Source organism: Lytechinus variegatus, chromosome 18, assembly GCF_018143015.1.
Source record: "Lytechinus variegatus isolate NC3 chromosome 18, Lvar_3.0, whole genome shotgun sequence".
Classification (NCBI taxonomy): domain Eukaryota; kingdom Metazoa; phylum Echinodermata; class Echinoidea; order Temnopleuroida; family Toxopneustidae; genus Lytechinus; species Lytechinus variegatus.
Window position 1 is genome coordinate 17,439,128 of NC_054757.1, and position 23,935 is coordinate 17,463,062.

A 23,935-nucleotide genomic window follows, 5' to 3' on the forward strand; every position below is an offset into this window, starting at 1 on the left:
AATCGAATGTACATTACTCCTTTTACATAGATCTGTTAGTAAAACAGCTATAGATTACACCAAAGAGTCGTAGTACTTAAATTCAAATCAATTCAACCCCCAGGGGCGGATCCAGCTTTCGCCAATAGGGGGGGGGGGCCGAAAATATTTTCATCAACATTTTTTTCTCGATTGACCGCTGTAATCTGATTTATTTTGTTGGTTTTTCTGGGGGTAGTCCTAATTAAAGACTAAAATTTTACGTGTATGTTGTTTTATTGTTATAGACAAGATAAGGTATCTCATGTGGTCTTAATATATAATGCGAGCGCGAAGCGCGAGCTAAAATTCTTTGATATTTTTTGTTCTTAGACCCGAAGATTCTAAGGAGATCTTATCATCATGAAAAAAGAAAAGCATCCAGCTCAACAATGCGAGCGCGAAGCGCGAGCCGAAATTTTACTATAACAACGTGAAAAGGGACTCAATTAGGACTGTTTTTTAGTGATAAATGAAGAGGATAAAGGTATCAACAATTAAATAATGAGAGTATATTATGATATTCCGACCTGAAAACTGGACAGTCTAAGTGCGTTTTTATTCAAATAAAGAACAAGCTGTGTGTCTCAAACTATTAAATGCGAGCGCGAAGCACGAGCTTAATTTTTTGATATACTGACATGATAAAGGAGCATTTTGACAAATTTTGGTAAGAATTTCCAAAGAGGATAGGTAACTCACAAATCAAACAAAATTTTGATACATATAAACAATTTGTGTAAATCAAACAAAATAATGAAAGCTTCGGATGTGCGAGCTAAAATATTGTGTGAAAATTGATTTCAGAACTGGATATATAAGTGCCATTTAATCCTCTTGAATGGGATTCATTACACAGGCAACGCGAGCGCGAAGCGCGAGCGAAAATTTTGATATAAAGTATATTTTCCAATTCTTCCCCTCACCTTTTTCTTGTTTCCTTTCGGGGTCGGGCCGGCCGTTACGAGGCTGTAAATTACACATCATGGGTATGAAATACTCTTTCTTACTATTCTTTCTGTTTTTCATAGTTTCTATCAAGTTAAAGAGTACACTTTTTTTCTACAGGTTGTCAAAAAATAGGGGGCCGGGGCCGGCTCGGCCCCCTCCTGGATCCGCGCCTGACCCCCCCCCCCCTCCGGAAAAAATATTAGTAATAATTGTAGAGCGGCCGACACGCCCACTCTGTTAGTTTGTTTGTTTTTGGTATTTTCTTTCTTGATTTGCTGCATGCACGTCATCGTACACAGACACCGTCGAGCGTGTGCAGCGAAACCGAACCCGAGTCCGGCAGAAATCGTCTAGGCCTATTTTCTGACCCTTTTAACATCATCTTCAAGATGGCATTTGCTACGAAAGTAATCTCCCGTAGTATGGTAACATCTGCAGCAAGAATGGCAGCTATTAAGAATGTAACAATCATAGGAGGAGGTCAAATGGGTGCCGGTATTGCTCAGGTAAAACGGATTTTGTAGTCCCATGTGAGCGTTCTTGTGTGTGGAATTTGTGTGTAAATCATAAATCAACATCAAGTCATCATGTTCTTCTCTCAATCTTACTTCTCATTTTCTTTTGTCTCCTCCTCCTCTTCATCTTTCTTCCCCTCTTCGATTCTAGGTATGATTTATCTTATTTCTGATTTTTTTCTGCCAAGCGCAAGCATGCCTCTGACACTACAGGCTGAGTCGTAGACAGCTGCCAGCTGTCTGTTTCGTCTTTCGAGGAGTTTTTTTTATTATTTAAATTTTTTTAATTTCTCCTTGTACACAGACGGCTTGCTATCGTGCAGCCACCATTAGGGGACTTACAATGCAAAATTTCCCCGTCAGGGCTCTTCAAATTTTTGTCATTAATGATTCAAACTTTTGAAAATTAACGCAACCGAAATGCAAATTAATTCCCTATTATTGCCATTAATCGCTAAAAAACTGAAAAAAATCAAGTTAAAAGGAACATAACAGTCAATTTCCTCGGCTCTAACGTAACTTCACCTCTGTTTCATCCGAACTTGGGACATAAACATGTGGCCATGGAGTCCCTTGTACAGATCGCGTTAGAACTTCAGTCTCTGTATTTGGTGTGTGAAGCCAGCAGGGTTCAGCTGATCAACCAACATATTAACAGAGACCGAAGCTTTTGGTCTAGCCTCCTCAGAGCTTGAGCCTAGCTTGGCTTGCCCTGACTCCTGAGTCCTCATTTGACAAACGCTAAATTCTGACATTCCATTTTTCCCCTCCTCCTTTTCAAGTTCTTGAATCTTGTCCTTTTTATTCTTCTGGCTCTATCACCAGCATCAGGTACTTATTTACATTTATTCAATCTCAAGCACTCATTCAGTGAACAAGGTTATGATATAACCTTGTTCTCAGTTACATCTCTATGTGTGGCAAAATAAGGTTGACAATATATGGTTTATTTTCTCTTTTACTTTTGGACAAATGCTTGATTTTTTTACACTGTCAGTTTCCATTACGGCTTTTCATTATATAACTTGGCTCATAAGTAAATTTGATTCTTTGAATTATTTTTTTCTTTATTAAAAATAGAACTTGAAAAATGAAAATTACTTTCCATTAATAGAGGGCGTACACAAAAATATGCCAAAAATTCAAGATTTTGAGCGCTCTGGTTAATACAAAAATTATTCTAAGTTACTAATGAAAATTGAATTACAACTGTATGGAAATAAATAATTTTGGTCACAAAAGTGAAATTTTAATGATTTTTTAAAGTGTGTGCTCAATACAGCATTGGCATACCATAGTCCTAGTTGTAGATTCTCCACAGACAGGATGGTAGCAGTGAACAAGTGATCTCAAGTGAGATTCTGGATGTCTTATCTGAAGGAAGGTGTGCGCGCACTGGTTAATGTGGTACCAAAAATGTCTCTTTATTCTTTTCTTTTGCTTTTCATCCATGTGGAACAAAAAGAAATTGCATTTTGAATAACATCACTGTAATTGCTGTTTCAGATTTTGTCAAACTCTTCTTTATTGTTAATTTATCATTCAACAGGTAGCAGCACAGAGTGGACATGCAGTCACTGTTGTGGATCTGAGTCAAGATGTCTTGGACAACTCCAAGGCCTACATCCAGAAGAGCTTGGCCCGTGTCGCTAAAAAGAAATACGCTGAAGACCCAGATGTAAGATTTATTTCTTAATTCCCAAGCTCAACCAGAAATAGATATTTTCCTGTTTAGCCTCTTTGCAATTTAAGAACGTAATTAAAATGAATTAGAATTCTATTACATTGAAAGGAACCATACTCTAGCTGCAGGTACAAGACATTTTCTCTGCTCTCTGTCCACATGTAAGTCAATATGAAGTGCTATTATGTGCATTATTTTATGAGTGTTTTGGGGGGGGGGTTGGAGGGGGGAGTCCTGTAATAAAAAGCCCAGGGATTAATTGCAGGATGACATTTTACAATTGATTGCATCAATCAGTTTGTTCTACAAAAAATAATCATACTCTAAAGCGATAAATTGGCATTGTATTTGAATTCTTGTAAGTTCCAAGCTAAATTTGTCAATGAAATTTTGGTTGATAAACATTTCGGCTAGCCATAGATTAATTGATGGTAGACCAGTCGATATTAGATGAGATCCATGGGCATAGCCTAACTTGAAATTAAATAAAATGGTAAATTGACTTAATCGCAATTAGCCTCATCTCAATTAGACTAAATATTTAGTACATGTAGACAAACTAGTTAAAGACAAAATAGTTAATACATGTAGACAAACTAGCATTAGACCATGTGGGTGAGATGGAACAAAAAAATGTGTAAAGCAGTTGTAATATCAGCATTGTACCATTTCATTCCTTTTAAAAATTCCCTGCTTTTCTGTCTAGGGCGGCAAAGAGTTTGTGAACTCCGTCTTGGGAAATATCAGTATGGTTACCGATGCGGAGGGCCCGGTGGGCACAGCAGACCTTGTGATAGAAGCCATCATTGAAAACATCAAGATCAAACAAGACCTATTCAGCAAGTTAGACAAAATAGCACCAGCGTAAGTAGTTTATGAAATTGTCCAGGGGAGTGTTTCACTGAAACATCTTGTCACTGCTTTCCACTCACTAATTTGTTCTGAGCCAATCACATGCAAGGATTTCAGTAGCTTAAAACAAACAGCCAGTGAAAATTGCTGACTGTTTGTTTCATGAAATGCAAAAATGATCATTTCCATCGCAACTAGGTCCAAACCATGATATAAATATGTATTTCTTTAAGGCCTTCAAAAGGATTAGGAGGGCATATTGACAAAATAGTATATTCATGCTGTAGGAGTGAATAAGAAATCAATGGAGAAGGAATTATATGTATCTTTTAGACTTAAAATAGTATATTTATGCTGTAGGAGTGAATAAGAAATAAATGGAGAAGGAATTATATGTATCTTTTAGACTTAAAATACTGTGTGCCATGCTGCATATCAGTTGAATATTTCACTTTCAAAATCTCAAAACCTTTTCTATTTTAGCCCGACAATATGAATGTGCCTTGAGCACTCTGCAGAGTGAATTTGACACTTTAAAAACTTACCTTATTATCAGCATTGTATTTGTTAACTTGAGTAAATTATATCATTATAATTTGTAAAATTAGTCAAGATGAAATATGGTTCTTTTTTTACTTGTGGCGTGGTCTCACTCCAGTTGTTATCATTGTAGAATTAAAATATCCTTTCCATCTCGCCTTCATTCTGTACAGTAACACAATCTTTGCAAGCAACACATCATCATTACAAATCTCAGACATCGCCAGTGTAACATCGAGAAAAGACAGATTTGGTGGACTTCATTTCTTCAATCCAGTATCCATGATGAAACTAGTTGAGGTAATTTATCTTTGTGTATACATTCTAATTGTTTAGACTGTGTGTGTTGCCCCCCCCCCCCCATCTGGCAAGTGGAGGGGCGGGGGCAATTTTCTGGCCATTTTACCAGAACAAATGTTACAACCATGTAAAACAAACAACTAAGTGCTCACTTGCTATAAATGCAAACATCCAGGAGGAGAAGAAGAAGAGGAGGAAGATGAAAAAGATGAAGAAGAAGAAGGGGGAAGATGAAAAAGATGAAAAGAAGGAGAAGAGGAAGGGGAAGAAGAAGGGGAAGATGAAAAAGATGAAAAGGAAGAAGAAGAAGAGGAGAAGAAGGAAGAAGAAGAAAAAAAAAGAAAGCAAGGAAGGAAGGAAGGAAGGAAGAAAGAAAGAAAGAACAAGAATGAAGAAGGAGGAGGAGATCTCGAAACCATTAAGCATTCAAAACTATTTTTAGTTTCCTCTCTTTATTTCTTTCCTCTTCTGTAGGTGGTGAGAATAAATGATAAACGATCATATAAAAGCATAAAAAACTAAAAGTTAATGGGGAAAATAATTTAAAGAAGAAATTAGAATTAGAAGACTATAGAAGAGAAAAAGAAGAAGAAAGAAAGAAGAAAAAGAAGAAGGAGGAGGAGGAGATGGAAAAGAAGAAAGAAAGAAAAAGAAGGAGGAGGAAGAGAAGGAAAAGAAGGAGGAGGAGGAGAAGGAAAAGAAGAAAGAAAGAAAGAAGAAGGAGGAGATCTCTAAACCATTTAGCATTCAAAACTATTTTTAATTTTCCTCTCTATTTCTTTCCTTTTCTGTAGGTGGTGAGAATAAACGATACAAGCGATGATACGTATAACAGCCTTATGGATTTCTCAAAAGCTGTTGGCAAGACACCAATCACATGCAGAGTGAGTTCTTTTTCTTTCTTTATATGCCACATAAAATCAAGTTAATCTGCTCTTTCTCCTCAAATTGGCAGTGATCATCAATTTTACATGTATATTCATTTTCTTATTCTAATAAATTAAATATGGATGTAACATGAGTCTAAATGAGAGATGAAAGCAAGATTCAAACAAAAAGTTGCCAATTTGCATATTATTATTTAAGCTGTGATTTTGTTCTTTTTATTACATCACCAATTTAGTGTGCATGATGATTACATTAAGTTAAAAAGCTGATATGGAAGAACATCACACAGTTTTTATACTGGAAATGGTATCATTATTTTCATTTTTTTTCACTTTCTAATCATATTCCATATGTGATCATTGCTAAGATAAAGAGAAACTGCAAAACTGCCTCCTGAATAAGATTATATACCTCTATTGGAGAGGGGACATTAGGGAGAGTGTATTTCGATGATGTTATTGCATTTTCATTAACTCTATACATTTATGCCAGGAACTGAAAATTTTACTGGTTGTTTAAATCATGAAAAATATTTTTATTGCTTTTTTATTCACTTTGTATATGTATGTGGGGAAATAAAAAAAAATGCTGGTTGCTGAAGTCGTTAAAATAAAACTACCACATGTTATTCACCTAATCACCTTAAAGGGGAAATTCACCCTAACAGGTTGATTTAAAGATAAATACCAGTTCTGGTAACGATCTCAAAATAACTTTTTACAGAATCTAATATAATGACCACCCAAGTGTCTGTTTGTATGAATAAAAAATATGTGCCAAAGGATTCTGGAAGAAATTATGTAATTGCTGAGAAATAAGCAAAATAAGTGCATTCGGTCATCTCCGTCGGGTCTTTATTCCAGCAATAATAATACACTGTCCCACGTGTGCCTATCACTATTGGCGATCTTCATTTTATAATTTCACAAAGTTCAGTTTATGTAACTGTACTAGATCTAGATCCACAATGATACAGTCATACTTAACCTTGATTTTACAGACTTTCTCACGAAATTAGTGTTTTACTGCAACTACTATCATTTAGCTTTAATAAAAGCATAACGATTCGAGAAACAATATTAGGCCAAGTCATCCTCTGGTGAACAGGAGTAAGGCATTTTGAGTAGCATGGTCCAGCATGCAATCAGCATGTATGATACGGTGCAGAAATGTTCTTAGATTGCTTAATGTGTAACAAACTGATTTAATTCATCGTAAAATGGAAATCATTTTGGGCATTGAGCGTGAAGAGTAGGAGAGAAACTACAGATAATTCTTGTTTACCGGTAAGTGCATACATTGTGTACAGGCATGCCAGGATCTGATGTCCATGGTAATAATATATTTGTAAAGCGCTTAGCGATGTCATTCTGATGTAAAGTGCTACATAAAAGCGGAATATTATTACTATGTTGAATCTTGGGGAACTACAGAACAGAAGCGGTTTGACTTTTGATAAATTATTCTGAGAGGAAGTGAATTGTGTATGTTTGGAAAAATGTGGGTTCAGTTTCACAAAAATTCATGCTTAAATAAGCACCAACACCCACGCGGTATTGAGTGCATTATAATCTGATGAAGATGCCATGGTGCATGTTCCCTCTAAAGCACAATTTGACTAATGCAGTGATACATTACATTTGGCACACAACTTGGAATTTATTTGTAAGTCACTTTGTGTAACATACCCCTGGCCTTAATAATGGAAGGTGGAATTTTATGCAGACTCTAGTACTTCAGTTAGTTTTTCATTTCAGTTTATTTAAATTCTATTTGATTTTGCTGAAATTAAATATACATGTAATGTGAACATGACTTGTAATTAATGTACGTTTATGTATGAATAAATAGTGTTCAAATAATGTCGAAAATGGAAAATAAATGAATTGAATTGAAAAATATGCCCTTTTCATATTTCTCTTTTAGGACACCCCAGGCTTTGTTGTGAACAGGCTGCTCGTGCCATACATGGGTGAAGCAATAAGGATGGTAGAAAGAGGTGAGTAGAATCGAGTGGTGCTATGTCAGGAAACCCTGAGGCAGCAAGGTATACATTCGAGTGTACAGACATGCCAAGCATTCCCTTTTTGGAGTATTTGTTCCTCTTTTTTACTATAAATACACCAATACTTTTTTTGTATGATTTGTTACTTTTTTTAAATTACTGATCATGGAGTATGTATTATACACAGCACGGGACACTAGCACCACTCCGACAGTCCCAGACCGGTAAAAATCACTGTCGGGCCAGTAACTTGTTGCATGAAAAGAACAAGTAAATTCCTGCCTACGAGCACATGTTTAAAGGGTGAATTATTAAGTTTTCAAGTAGAGTCATTTCACATGTTTTTTCACCAATTTCCCTACAACTGACTGGCGATTGTTAAGTTGAACTTGAGACAAACTTTTAAAAATATTCTTTTTTTGTCAGAAAATACTCTTTTTTTCCTTATAAGAATACTTTTTTGGGTTGTAGAAGGTTCGGCAGGTCTGGGTGGAGGGGTTGACACTCCAACACGAAATATTCCCTAATGCTGCAGTCACATTTCCCCTATGGCGGCCGTACGGCGAGTAAAAAACAGCCGCTTTTTATTCCAACCACCTATATGTACCTGATACAAAAAATGTAAAAATGGCTGTTTTTGACTCGCCATACGGCTGCCGTAGGGGAAATGTGACTGCGCCATTAATGTCATTTTTTTTGTTTATTGTCAGGGATCTAATACCTCGCACTGCCACTCTCATCCTCCGCCGTCCCAGCTACGTCAGGGAAATTGCCACTGTGGCTCTACTTACTTTGTTTACTTTTCATTTGGTCTTGTCCCACGGTTCCATGACATTTGCTCTGGCGACAATTGCTCTGCTGTAAATTCCACACACTAATCAAATGATCAACTTCAACCTTGGATTTAACGCTATACCCTACCCTAAACCTAACATTAAACCCTATTGCAACTTAACCTAACCCTATATCTAAGACAAAATTGATCTCATAGTGATTGTCACAGGAGCAAATGTCGTGTCACCCATCCCTCATTGTCTTATCCTAGTTCATCTACAATAAGCTTGTCTATTTGTTCTAATCGCTATTTCATTACAGTTTCGTCTAATTCCAGCTAGGCTATACCCATCTTGTCTAATGATCTACTTGGTCTATGTACATGTAAATGATGAAATATTAATTTGGCAAATTGATATTAAAGGGGTCAAAGTGGTCATTACTTATTAGACCATCTGGGCACCGTAACACAAAGGTTAGCGATTAATCGCTAAATGAAATGGCCAATCAAGATCATCGTTGCATGTGCATTTTGCTAAGTAGCCCGACTATGAACCAATCAGAATTGTCCTTTGAAATTAGCGATCAATCGCTATTTGTGTTACGGGACCCTGGACATTAGGCTAAATGAGAATTTGACTTGGGTATTAGACCAAGTGTAGTGTTGACCAAACATTAATTAGACCCAATTGATAATAGATGAAATGGGTTAAACCCATGTGGTATTTTGATGTCTAAGAGGTAGACGAACTGCCTCGAGACTAAATGAATATAACTCTGCATCATAGTCAGGGAAGGAATAATTTTTTTAGGGGCTATCTTCTATTTCCACATTGGAGCGATTGCAGAAATTTGGGGGCTATTTCTTTCATTTCAAGGGTAACTTTTAAGGGGGTAACATTTTTCATATTTTCCATATGTCCTTTTTTGTTTTTTTATGAAATAATGGTTAATAAAATTTCAATTTTAATTTCAATTTCAAATTTCAATTCCAATGCTTCTCTTCTCATAAAAGCTTTTGAATCTCCAGCCAGGTAGTTTTGCAAAGTTAAAGGACAAGTCCACCCCGACAAAAAGTTGATTTGAATAAAAAGAGAAAAATCCAACAATTATAACACTGAAAATTTTATCAATATCGGATGTAAAATAAGAAAGTTATGACATTTACAGTTTCGCTTAATTTCACACATCAGTTACATGCACATCCTGGCCAGTATGCAAAGGAGGGGACTGATGACATCATGCACTCACTATTTCTTTTGTATTTTATTATCTGTAATATGAAATATTCTGATATTCTCACCCATGTCATTTGAAATCGAGCCTTTTTTCTCCCTGAACCTGTGGAATTAACATTGTTTAACATTATGTAGTTCAGTCAAGTTTTACATTATTGTCAATTCTGTATAAATTGAAATATTGTCTAATTAAAACAATAAAATAATATAGAATCATAAATAAAATCATAGTCTCTTGCAGTTGCATATTACTGAGTTGTGCATACAACTGTTTTGAGAAAAATATGCGAGAGTTTAAAATGTCATAACTTTCTTATTTAACATCCGATTTTGATGAAGTTTTCAGCGTTATGCTCGTTAGATTTTTCTCTATTTATTCAAATCAACATTTTTCTGGGGTGGAATTGACCTTTAACAAACCTGTGTTTGATAAGGAAAATGATTATAAAGAAATCTCCTACTTTCATTTCACTTCATTTTCTGTGATTCAGGTAGATTCACAGTCAAGGGGGGTGGATACCTTTTATAGAATTACATGTACATGCACTTGTATGACAAACTAGAAAATTGATGAAACACAACAATACAATCCAAAATGTGGTAGATTAGGAAGAATTTTATTTACTGTCCAAAGGTTAATCCCCTACTAATAAGAACTGGTTTAATAGGAGTTTGAGAAGAAACTGTGAGTATAGGATTTCTCTAAGCTCTAATGCAAACCGTGGTTGTAGAGTGGGTATGAAAACATGCATATGTAGTTACGTCTAGTAGCAAAATTTGTGTAACAATTTTGCAATTACTGGGTATCTTGTCATATCTTAATGCCTAAATTTGCACATTACACTTTAATAGCAAAAAGAGACAATACCACAACTCCTATATTAATAATTTTTTCTCATTTTAATCATATTTCATGCATATTTGCTTACATTCACAATCAAGTGAAAATGCAAAAGTGTCTCCTTATAATGACAAGTTCATCAATATTTTTACAGAAGATATGAAAAATCTGATAATGATAATAATCAGTTCTTGTATAAAGTGCATATCATGTTATCTAACATCTCTATGTGCTGCCAAATAATAAATAAATAGATAATATAGTATTGTATAGTGCACTTATCCACCTTGCTAGGTGCTCAAGTCGCTCCTATATTACCCCGGCTAAGCTAGTCTACCGATTTTCGTGCACACAGCTTTTTGAGGAATTACTTCTTGCCGGTACCCATTTACCTCACCTGGGTCAAGTGCAGCACAGTGTGGATAAATTTCTTACTGAAAGAAAACCTCACCTGGGTTGAATGCAGCACATTGTGAGTAAATTTATTTTTGCTGAAAGAAAACATGCCATGGCTGGGATTTGAACCTACAACCCTCTGTTACAAAGTCCCAGGACTAATCCACTGGGCTGGAACACTCCACATATGAGAGAAAAACAAAGTAGGGTTTGGAGCTCAACCAGCCCATAGATTTGCCTGTCACTTGGATTTTCATTTTGTTTTTCTTTTTTATTTTCTAGGTGATGCTACCATGAAGGATGTGGACATTGGTATGAAGCTCGGAGCAGGTTATCCCATGGGACCATTTGAGCTGGTGGACTACGTTGGTGTAGACGTCATTAAGTTTATTCTGGATGGTGAGAAACAAATGAATCAAAGACATATTCAAGAAAATGTTCAATTATGATGGAAAAGAAAATTTGACACGAAAATGACCAAAATTATTATTTGTTTGGTGTTACCTGTGCCTGGGAGGTGAAAAGCGAACTGAATTACTATGACCCAGACGTCTCTCCTCCCAATAAAACTGATGGGGGAATGCAGGTGGACCACTACACCGGGGTTTACCCCTACTCTTATACGAATAGTGCAGTGGGTTCTTAACGTGCAAAGGTGATGACTCTCCTCTACACTGGGCCTCCATTTAACATTCTATCCGAGGGACAGTGTTTTTCACTGTAACATAGCCTGCATCTATGGAACAGGGGAGGGACGTGCACACACAATGCAGGCTTCAGTCATCCACCTGGTAGGACTCGACCCAATGACCTTTGGTTTGACAGGTAGACGCTTTACCGACTGAGCCAACTTCGCTTCCTAAATGTTTTACAAATTCAATTTTCAGACTTCTATTAGAGGGGAACTGATCTCGAAAGAGCCATAACACACATTTAATTGCCCCTGTAGGCCATCATGCATTAGAATAGTGTTGTATATATGTCCCTTTTATACCAAATGTAGAAATATATACAGTGGATTCTAGTACAAATGATGTCAAAGGTCGAGGTCACAGAGATCATTATATATGTGTAACTGAAAATGCCTTGTTCGTAACTGAAGTTGTTTTAGGGTTCAACTTTACACTTAGCTTATTTATGTACATTATGTGAGAGGGATTATGATCTGAGCCCCATCTTACAAAGAGTAACGATTGATCCAATCAATCTCAAATTTATGGAATCCATCAGTGTCATATTTTTTTCTACAGGAAGTTTGCGCAATGTCCTTTGTAAGCAAAGAGAAGCATCCTTTTCAAGAAGGCAATGAAAAAATGTATGAATAAACAGCATATCCAGAAAATATTTTTGAACAAACGTGCCATTAGATATTGACGTTGCTGGCTTTCCATAGTTGTGGTTGATTGGATCAATCGCAACTCTTTGTAAGACGGGGCCCTGATTGATTTTGGGGTCACAAGGTCAAAGTCAAAGATCACAGAGGTCATTGCTTGAAAATTTAGAAGTCGAGTACAATGATTTTTTATTGCAGATGCATAAATTTGACTGTGTGAGGTCGAGAATCTATTTAGTTCATTCCAGTTTGGATATATTATAAGAATACCAATAGGTATCAAGATGTTGTATCCTTTTGGTCATAAATTCATCTTTGAATGGTTTATTTCTATTTTTCAATACAGGATGGAGCGAATCTTTCCCCGATGAGCCTCTCTTCAAACCAAGCAAGATGATCAATGACCTCGTAGCAGAGGGCAAGCTCGGTGTGAAAACGGGCGAGGGTTTCTACAAATACAACAAATAAATAGATCTATTCATTCTACATTCCATGGGAGTATTTCACGAAGCAGAATGTCAGTGATTTTCACCGACTCTTGTTATAAGCTACTATGACTGACTTCATCTGATTGGCTGAGAGTGAATTAGTAGTGAAAGTCACTGACAAAACTTTTCAGGAATGCTCCCCATATCTTGCACTCTAAAAACAGTCAATGTCTTGAAGACTTGGGGTGTTTTTAGAAAGTTGTCAGCACTGACTGTAATACCGTAGTCACAGTTAGAGACCAGTGCTTCTCAGCCAATCAAAACCAAGGATATCAATTAAGTGTCAGACAACTTTCTTTAAACACCCTACAGGACCTCGGTACATGCTGGTTAGAAGCCGACAGGTTGTGGCTTGGCTGATAAAATCTCCAAATTTAAACATCTTGTTGACAGCTCAGAATAAGATAGATCTCAGAGTTTTGATATGGGTAGCAACCTTCCTCAAAGAGTTCTTCACAGGTATCAGGGGACTATCTTCAGACAATAAGAGAACTGCCACCATTGCTATATGTTTAAAATGCAGCTTTTTCTAAGCTGCTATAAATTTTCTTTTTTAATGTTGAGATCCAAAGTTTTATCAGCCCAGCCACAATATATGGGTAACTTCATAAAATATGGATGTCCGAGCCACTGTATGTGGGACCTTTGGTTGGTTTGGACTCTGTTTCATACATGTGAATATGGCATCAGACCTTGCAATCTAGTCTTATTTGAACTGCAACAGTTCTTTATCTTGGTCCTTTTACAATCAATTATCATAAAATTACATAATAAACTCATGTTGAGTTTCGCTCTCTGTAATCCAAGTAATACATTACTGTGCGATTTTAGAATGCAACAAGCAATAACTCAAAGAGTATATGTTTGCACTTTTCTTTGTGCTTGTAATATTTGTTTTCATGATTTCATTAATATAAGTTAGGGTTAGGGTTAACCCTAACCCTAAACCAATATATGTATTCTTTATATTTGTCTTTCTTTTAAAGTTGATTATTTGTTTTATGTTTTATGATCAAATTCATTTCACATATCTTGGATATTTGAGTTTTTAATCATTTTTTAAAAGATTTTCATACAGTATTCATCCGAGTGCGTAAGGTTTCTTCTGATATTTTTCTTTGAATGTGATTCTGATTCTTGAAATGAGTAAGGCATCAAGTTGTTATCTGGCAAAAGGGTAATCTCAATGTCTTGTAAAATGAAAGATGATATTGTCATTGTAATCAAAATGATAATAGTAATATTCAGGTCTTGTATAGCACATATCATGTACCACTTAAAATCTCTATGAGCTTCCAAAGAGGCCTTTGATATTATGAACCTGGCTTTAGCTCCAGCAGGCCTTTTTCACTGCACAAGCATTTCAAGGAATAAATTCCTGCCATTAACTTGTAGTTACAAGTTAAATGAGATTACTAGAACAAAAGCAAGATTAACTTTGGACTCTCATTTTAGCACTTCCCAATACAGTCTTGCATTGACAACAGAATATGAGATAAATTTGAGGAATTAAACAATTTAACACTTATTTTTACCCGTATAAATGCATGATTTGGATGTTAATGGATTCGGTTAGATGCTCCTTTGATGAAGCTCATGTATTCACATTTTTTTATATTAGAAGTATGCAGGGTATAATTATTAAAGGCTTCAATTTCACATATTGAATGAAAAATACATGTATAGAATTAATTTTGTTCCTGATCATTGAATAGTATTCACAATTGTCTCAAGATAATCGCTAATTAATCTTATTATTAAGAACTGTGGTTTGTTGGGAATAGGAAGGCATTAGAACCACTAAAAGGATGATGATAAAGGAGTAACTTCCTTACTTTTGCTTACATCCATGTTCATGCTCTCTACACAGAAAGGCATGCATTGGACTAAGCACAATTGGCCACTATCCCAACAAGCCTCTGTGTGAGGGAATACAATACAGGTCCATTTGAAGACAAATCCAGCCTTAATTTGCAAAATACAATTGTTTAATTAGCTCACAATGATTATTTATAGCTATCTTTATCACAACTCTATGTTCTATTTCTCTCATTTTCTCCCCCTCCCCCATCTCTCTTACTTCATGATACATTTTGATTTATCGTTGCATGAATTTGATTACCGCCAGACCGAATTATCTTGAGATACTGATGAGATGAGAGCGTTTATGGAAATCCGTCTTTATTCACCGGAAAATGTTTTGATGTTTTATTTCTGTTGTAGTTTGTGCCTAAATTTTATCATATTTGATCAAATGTCATTGAATGTGTGATATAATATTCCAATGAAGGAAATAAAAAAAAAACTTTCAGTGCAGTAAATTAATTCTCTTTGTTTTGATATTATGTTGTATGCCCGAGGGGGGGGCACCTACATCAGCGAGTGGATACCATGCGTGACCAAAAAAACATGTAATGTAATAAGGGTGTCAAAAACACTTAAATCATGAAAAAAGGATATCTATTAATCTATTAATAAAGGACCTACTTTTTGCCCCTATAGTCAACACTACGTGTTTAGGGTATGATTTGCACGGGATGTAGAGGTGGGGCTGTACTAAACCAATGTTGTAGGTAAAGGTAAAACCGACGTACAATGAAAATATCGCTGTACTTGTTTAATGGGTCAATTCAGGGAATACTTGGCATTGAAGAGTATCGTTTTGTTGCCAATACTTGTTAAGGGTAGGGTTTAACATGCCAATATTTGTTAAGGGGTGCATTTTCAGAATATGGGAAATACATGCTTTTCGAGGCCCCATAGTCGCGCATGGTATCCAATCATCAGTGGAAGTGCCCCCCACGCACCCCTGGGGGTTGTATTTCAGGCTCACTTATTTGTGTGACGAGAGATTTTTTTTTGGAACTTTTTCTTTGTGAAAATCACATTTCGATTTATTAGGACATGGTTATAAATTCAATGAATAAATATCAGAAAATTACAAGTTAGATCTTGATTTTTTTTTTAAACATTCCATGTTTGAGAATTGGTTATGGAAATGAAAATAAAAACATGAACTAGATTTAGATCGGGCACCCACTCAAAATAGATTGTCATGTAAGTTTGATAAACTTGTCCAATTAAACTGACATTTATTTCATATCCTCTCCATCGTAACTGTGATAGGTCATACACATTTATATAATCATAGAGCTTAATTTCTCTGTAATAGCTCGATATAATATAGAAATAATTAAGTGAATTGGAATGGGGGTATATTATTTCCCCTGTTTTATGTGGCATTTAATTTTTTAATGTTAATGATAAAAAAATTTAGAGTTACATATGTTAAGATGAGGAAACGCATATGGCCTTGTTTATAATCTTAATTACTTTCATCATTATATATGAGCAATATTTCCTTTCGTGGGTATGGAAGAAGCTTCCATACGTGGGCGCGGTTCCGTACAGTCAGAATTCAAGGAGCTTTTATTACAGTATACGGTACTCAGTAATTAGCTTTGAACAGAGGATTTTTGATTAGTCCATTATGATTATGGGGTTCAAAAAATTTCGATCCGTTCGATTGTAACACAGAATCAATTTTTGTGTAAATTTTACAAAATTTTAATACTATCATTTCCTTAAAATAAGATTTTTAAATATTTTGTAATACATACAAATGAAGGAATAATGAAGAAATTTAAATAGATTCTCAGATTTGAAGTTTGTACACCCCTATGCAAAAGTCGACGCGTCTACCGTTGTCAATAACGCTATGAGTCTTTGAAATGGTATGCGTTACATACATGAAAAATGCACCTGCTTGCTACCGTACACCGGGGTCGGATCGGGCGATTGACGAGGATGAATTCGTACGTACTGTGAAGCCATAAAGTTGCGGCTGCAGATCGTTGTTTACAATCGAAATGGGATGTTTTTTCTCTCAAATAGCCAACATGGAGACCCTTGTTTGCAATGGAAGAATTTGAATGCTACACCCATGAGCAATACCATCAACTATTTCAGGATATAGTCTCGGTAGCCGGTAAGTTGTTGGCTGTGCCGTCAAAAAGAGCATTTTTCTTCACACAGTTTGATTTTTGAACCCAGTTCATTTTGCATTGGCATGCCATTGCACTCGCAGCATGATGAATTGAATATTGAAATTTGAACTGAGAATTGAGACTGATCCATTCCATTCCTTGTTTTTATTTGGCAATAAGTCATGATTGACTATTTTTGCCACTCACTGTATAAAGAGTAGGGTAACAATTTTATTCATTATTTTTATTTTATTTTTTCCCCCTTTTTTATCATGCATTTCTTGTATTAATTCATTTTGAGATTTAATAATGTGACTCACTGACTGTGACTGTGTCGTGTGTGTTAAACCTCTATTAAATTGTGACTCCAATACAATATACAAATAGCGATTAGGCATGAGTGCGATGGTGCAAGATTTCGCATGAGGTGAAAGAAAGATGCGTTTCTTTCTTTCACCGAATGCGAAATCTCGCACCATTGCACGAATAAGAATATTCGTTATTTGTGTTGTACACCGCCTCGGAATCTAGCGAAAATATGAAAAAAAAGAGTTTTTCCCTGCAGTTATCTATAAAAAGGGAGCAAAAATATTGAAAGCGAAAAGCAAAATCCCACAAGCCGGGCCCACAAGCTCACATTTCTTGGACAGCATTGCGCATTTAGCCAGCAGGCTGTACGCGCATTGATTGTCCCCTTATTTAATCAATGAAATCGCATTGTGACGTCACCTCCTAAAGCCGTGCAATGGTACATTTTGGATGGTATGTCTTGTGTGCAACGGTGCGAATGTGTGACATTCAGCCTCCCATTTGCTTGCGTACAACAAGCTAAGTAGGCGTTGTACAATAGGAATCATCATCTAGCTTAGTCTAAGTTAACGTAAGCCTTAACCATTAACTTAATGGTTAACAAACCGTTAAGTTAGGTCTAAAAACGTTAAGACTAAGCTAACGCACGTACATTAACGTTAGATCTTATTCTTAGATTTATGTGTGAATACTACTCAGTTACTAGCAGTACTGTCAAGTGTCAGTGTCAACTTTTGGGTAAAAAAAAGTGAATGTCGCGCATCATGTCATTGACACTGTCACGAATTAAAGATAGATCTAAATGAAAAGACGTGAAAAGACTATACCCTGTAAGTCACCGATCATCATCAGATAGGCAGCCGATAACGATCTAATCACGGCTGATCATGCTGATGATACAAAGTAACAAAGTGTATCGGTACTCTGTAGGCCTAGCCAGGAGGCTCCTAGAGAGTAAAAATCATTTTCTAACGTATGCTTACTCTCACACGGAGCCAGGGATTCTATTGCATTCATCTACAAATACCGCCAAAAAACCTAAAACTTTCGCCCCCGAGATATTCCTTCTAAAAAATCTAGCCCTAAATCATGTAAATGGGAAACAACTTAATGTCCAATGTTTCTACGCTATCGATTTAATTTTTAAACAAGAATTCATAAAAAATAAGAGAAAAATATGAAAAGACGGGGGAGACTTGCCCGAATGTTTTATGGACGCGGTGTCGCACCGTAACCCCGAAAGGGGGGGGGGTCAATTACCACATGGACTTCTACCCACCCGTGTCTGAAAACCTCAGAAATGCATCCGAAATGGCGTAATGACATTAAGTAAATTTACAACCCTAAATGGCGTAACCCATGAGAAAAGCCACCCTTAGTGGCGTGAACAGGGAGATCCCCTAATTTGATACCCTAAGTGGCGTAAACATCAAAATCGATGTTATACATGTGGGCGTGTGGGTAACGCGAGTATAGAGCCAGGTGTAAGAGATTAATAGGACTGTACGGGGGTAAATCAAGTGCTGCGCTGGCTGCGCCGGCATGCATGTGCATGGATTATTTTGTAACCCTTAAAATCGCCCTTCATGGTGTTGGCTTAGGTCTGCTCCCGGGTTTCCTCAAATTTGCACCCCTAAATGGCGTAATTTTGATAACCAAATAAGCTAAATGGCGTGAAGAGAGAAAGAAAAGGCTACCCTTATAGCTAGCGATTTACCAGCGAATGGTGCTGAAATGCAACCCTTTTTGCTAAAGACGTTGACGCCGCCCGAGTGCCCGAAATGGGGACCCTTTTCAATCAACGCTTTTTCTGGACGCGGGTGCGTAGCAGGCCACGTGGAGAGTGACCCCCCCCACCGGGTCCATAACGTTAGTGATCAACAATGTGAAACATAAGCACCTCAAATTTTTTTTAAATGTTCCTGATCGTCCGTTTAGTAAATTATTTTGCTTTTCCACTGTTGTCTGAATGATACGTCATTTATATTTCTTTTTTGGAGGATGGGAATTCACATCGAAAGGTTTATAAGATAGATTTTTACTTGTTAGCACTTAAAAACAATTTTAAAATGTTCCTTATCATCCTTTTAGCAATCTTAGATATTTACAACTTCAATTCTGTTTTATTTTCATTTTCCGCTGTTGTTTGAATAAACCCTCATTTGTATTTCTTTTGGAGGATGGGAGTTCACATCGAAAGGTGTATAAAATGGATTTTTGTCTCACCTGCGAAGCAAAGTGAGACTAAAGGCGCCGCTTTTCCGACGGCGGCGGCGGCGTCAACATCAAATCTTAACCTGAGGTTAAGTTTTTGAAATGATGTCATAACTTAGAAAGTATATGGACCTAGTTAATAAAACTTGGCCATAAGGTTAATCAAGTATTACTGAACATCCTAGTAGAGTTTCATGTCACATGACCAAGGTCAAAGGTCATTTAGGGTCAATGAACTTAGACCATGTTGGAGGGATCAACATCGAAATCTTAACCTGAGGTTAAGTTTTTGAAATGTCATCATAACTTAGAAAATATATGGACCTACATGTAGTTCATGAAACTTGGACATAAGGTTAATCAAGTATCACTGAACATCCTGCATGAGTTTCACATCACATGACCAAGGTCAAAGGTCATTTAGGGTCAATGAACTTTGGACGAATTGGGGATATCTGTTGAATTCCCATCATAACTTTGAAAGTTTATGGATCTGATTCATGAAACTTGGACATAATAGTAATCAAGCATCACTGAAAATTTTGTGCAAGTTTCAGGTCTCATGATTAAGGTCAAAGGTCATTTTGGGTCAATGAACTTTGGCCGAATCGGGGGTATCTGTTGAATTACCATCATAACTTTGAAAGTTTATTGGTCTAGTTCATTAAACTTGGACATTAGAGTAATCAAGTATCACTGAACATCCTGTGCGCGTTTCAGGTCACATGACCAAGGTCAAAGGTCAATGAACTTTGGCCGAATTGGGTGTATCTGTTGAATTACCATCATAACTTTGAAAGTTTATGGATCTGATTCATGAAACTTGTACATAAGAGTAATCAAGTATCACTGAACATCCTGTTCCAGTTTCAGGTCACATGATCAAGGTCAAAGGTCATGTAAGGTCAATGAACTTTGGCCATGTTGGGGTTTTTTGTTGAATAACCATCATATCTCTGTAAGTTTATTGGTCTAGTTCATAAAAAAGGGAGATAAGAGTAACCATGTATCACTGAACATCTCGTGCGAGTTAGAGTAGTATTCAAAGTGAGCACTGCTGCTATATTGAACCGCGTGATGCAGGTGAGACGGCCAGAGGCATTCCACTTGTTTATTGTTAGCACCTAAAACAATTTTAAAATGTTCCTGATCGTCCGTTAAGGGTGGGTGAACAACTTGTTAGAAAAGCAAATTAATGCCTACCACTTGTACAACGTATTTGGATATCGCTTTTGATTGTTTATTTTAATTTCATCTGTGTTTGATTTGCAATTATTCCTTGAGGTTGTGTGCAAATAAAGCTCTTTTACTATGAAAATAAGAGTAGAAGTGGAGGATCTCGGTCAGATCTGTAATACCATACTTTCACTGTACCTTACCATTACCTGTTGGTTGTAGTATTATCCAGGTCTCCAGATCTCCAATTGGAGGTCCCCTGGTCAGCAGGAGGAGAATATATATACCCAGATCCAGTGATCCACCATCATGAATTGTCAGTAGTAGTATCCTGGGGAGCGTTTCATCAATATTTTCATCTGGCAAGTTATCAGATCTATCTGACATCTTTCCATGATTTTGATCGGCTGAGAGGCACTGTTCCTATGGTAACTGTCGAATAAAATGGGACTTGTCGGATAAAATGTCCGACAAGTCCTTTCATGAAACACCTCCCGGGTCTCCTTGAGTGAGGTGCTCCAGGTTTGAGGAGGTCCCTGGAGGAGGTGGAGCATCCTAAGTCAGAGTTTTGAGCCCGTAAATGCCTCATACATTTAATGAAAAATCATTTTGGTTTCTGTCTCCTTCTGTTAACCAGATCCAGTGATCCACCATCATGCCTGTCAGTAGTATCCAGGTCTCCTTGAGTGAGGTGCTCCAGGTGAGAGGAGGACCCCTGGAAGAGGAGGAGCTCTGGAGCATACTCTGTCAGAGCTGCAAGGCCATACAGGACATATTCATTCAAGGTAATTTCAGTTTATGAAAATGTTTTGTAATTTTTTATTATACAGCAAGTACATGTATAATATATGTAGCAAGCAAAACGAATCTTTGGGGCCATGGGCGATTAGCCCATGAAATTTTCATTTAAAAATGCCCTAATAAAAATGAGAAATTGCCTGTTTAAGTTGCTATTGGGTTCATTACAGAGTTTGATTTGGCAGGAACAGAAGAAAGAAAAATGATGTATAACTGTTCCAAGATAAGTTTGAAGATTCATATCATTTTCTGAATCACTGGTGCCATTTTCTTGACCAGCATGTTTGGAAAATATAATAACAGTAATAATCATAATACAGTTTTTGTCTCACCTGCGAAGCAAAGTGAGACTATAGGCGCCGCTTTTCCGACGGCGGCGGCGTCAACATCAAATCTTAACCTGATGTTAAGTTTTTGAAATGACATCATAACTTAGAAAGTATATGGACCTAGTTAATAAAACTTGGCCATAAGGTTAATCAAGTATTACTGAACATCCTATCAGAGTTTCATGTCACATGACCAAGGTCAAAGGTCATTTAGGGTCAATGAACTTAGACCATGTTGGAGGAATCAACATCAAAATCTTAACCTGAGGTTAAGTTTTTGAAATGTCATCATAACTTAGAAAATATATGGACCTAGTTCATGAAACTTGAACATAAGGTTAATCAAGTATCACTGAACATCCTGCATGAGTTTCACGTCACATGACCAAGGTCAAAGGTCATTTAGGGTCAATGAACTTTGGACGAATTGGGGATATCTGTTGAATTCCCATCATAACTTTGAAAGTTTATGGATCTGATTCATGACACTTGGACATAATAGTAATCAAGCATCACTGAACATTTTGTGCAAGTTTCAGGTCACATGATCAAGGTCAAAGGTCATTTAGGGTCAATGAACTTTGGCCGAATTGGGGATATCTGCTGAATTCCCATCATAACTTTGAAAGTTTATGGATCTGATTCATGAAACTTGGACATAATAGTAATCAAGCATCACTGAACATTTTGTGCAAGTTTCAGGTCTCATGATTAAGGTCAAAGGTCATTTAGGGTCAATGAACTTTGGCCGAATCGGGGGTATCTGTTGAATTACCATCATAACTTTGAAAGTTTATTGGTCTAGTTCGTTAAACTTGGACATTAGAGTAATCAAGTATCACTGAACATCCTGTGCGTGTTTCAGGTCACATGTCCAAGGTCAAAGGTCAATGAACTTTAGCCGAATTGGGTGTATCTGTTGAATTACCATCATAACTTTGAAAGTTTATGGATCTGATTCATGAAACTTGTACATAAGAGTAATCAAGTATCACTGAACATCCTGTTCCAGTTTCAGGTCACATGATCAAGGTCAAAGGTCATGTAAGGTCAATGAACTTTGGCCATGTTAGGGTTTTTTGTTGAATAACCATCATATCTCTGTAAGTTTATTGGTCTAGTTCATAAAAAGAGGACATAAGAGTAACCATGTATCACTGAACATCTTGTGCGAGTTAGAGTAGTATGCAAAGTCAGCACTGCTGCTATATTGAACCGCGTGATGCAGGTGAGACGGCCAGAGGCATTCCACTTGTTGTGTAGAGCATATCACATGTCAAAACGTCTCTAAGTGCTTCAAAAGGAATTGCATATTATTACCCTGGCTTTATCCCCGCAGCCTTTTACAGTGTGGTGGCATTTCAAGGAATAAATTCCTGTCAGGTATCCATTCATCTCACCTGGGTTGAGTGCAGCACAATGTGATGAATTTCTTACTGAAGGAAATTATGCCATGGCTGGGATTCGAACCCACGACCCTCTGTTTCAAAGTCAGAAGACTAATCCGCTGGACCACAACGCTCCACATATAGATTCCCATATACGGTAGATAAAAGTATTATGCCTCATAAATGTATACATCTGATTCTACTCACTTTCACAACTCAGTCCCTCCCTATAGAAACTGGATAATCTGTTCCTTATTGAATGCTTCATTGCATCAAATCAGCTGCCTCTTAATTTCTGATTTATTTTTGTAATTTCTTTTACATCCAAATCAACCTGAAGGTCGTGCCATAGAATCAGACGGTCCCAGCTTTGTTGTCAGCCCGTATACCGTTCTCTTCAGTCCTAGCGGCACGGTTCAGTTTGCCGAAAGCATCGATGTCACGCTCCCGAACATCGCCAACTACCTCCCTCCAGAGGGAATCGGAGGTCAGAGGTCATTCTCAAATGCTACTGTTGAAAAGGTATTATCCAACATGTGATTTGTAGTTATTTGTTTGGTTAATTGTTTAATTATTTTTTGTCTGAATGCTCCCATAGACACTTCCAGTGGTTGTTTCACACTGCTGTTGTGTAAGGAGCTAGGGTATAGCAAGCCAAATGCTGCATCATTATTTTTAAATTGCATTACCTGAAGTTAAGGTATGGTGATGCTGATTAAAAATGCTACTCATCCAAGGATTCTCAATACTGTAACATTCTGCGAAATAAACTCTGGCTAAATGTTCAATGGATAAATTGCCGTTTGGTGCAATGCAAATTGTAATTTCGAGTAAACAGAATAAAAAAAATACAAACCCTTCGTACTTCCCATGTAAAAATCTTATTACATAACATTCAAATAGAAATACATG

At 36.8% G+C, this 23,935-nt stretch overlaps 2 protein-coding genes across 2 annotated transcripts in view; both read left to right on the forward strand.

The window, feature by feature from the left end:
- The first annotated feature begins 1,263 nt into the window (after positions 1–1,263).
- Positions 1,264–13,182, forward strand: LOC121431981 (hydroxyacyl-coenzyme A dehydrogenase, mitochondrial-like). Its single transcript, XM_041629784.1, has 8 exons — positions 1,264–1,475; positions 3,034–3,162; positions 3,875–4,032; positions 4,734–4,860; positions 5,655–5,744; positions 7,675–7,747; positions 11,285–11,401; positions 12,682–13,182. Exons 1-8 carry the CDS (start codon positions 1,359–1,361, stop codon positions 12,801–12,803), a joined length of 933 nt encoding a protein of 310 aa, XP_041485718.1. The 5' UTR covers positions 1,264–1,358; the 3' UTR covers positions 12,804–13,182.
- A 3,375-nt stretch (positions 13,183–16,557) lies between these two features.
- Positions 16,558–23,935, forward strand: part of LOC121432067 (tyrosine-protein phosphatase non-receptor type 13-like) — a 61,529-nt gene continuing 54,151 nt past the window's right edge. Inside the window, exons 1-3 of the mRNA XM_041629898.1 lie at positions 16,558–16,811; positions 21,146–21,293; positions 23,364–23,545. Of these exons, the coding sequence (XP_041485832.1) occupies positions 21,164–21,293; positions 23,364–23,545 (312 nt within the window). The 5' untranslated portion in view covers positions 16,558–16,811; positions 21,146–21,163. The remainder of the gene's footprint in view (positions 16,812–21,145; positions 21,294–23,363; positions 23,546–23,935) is intronic.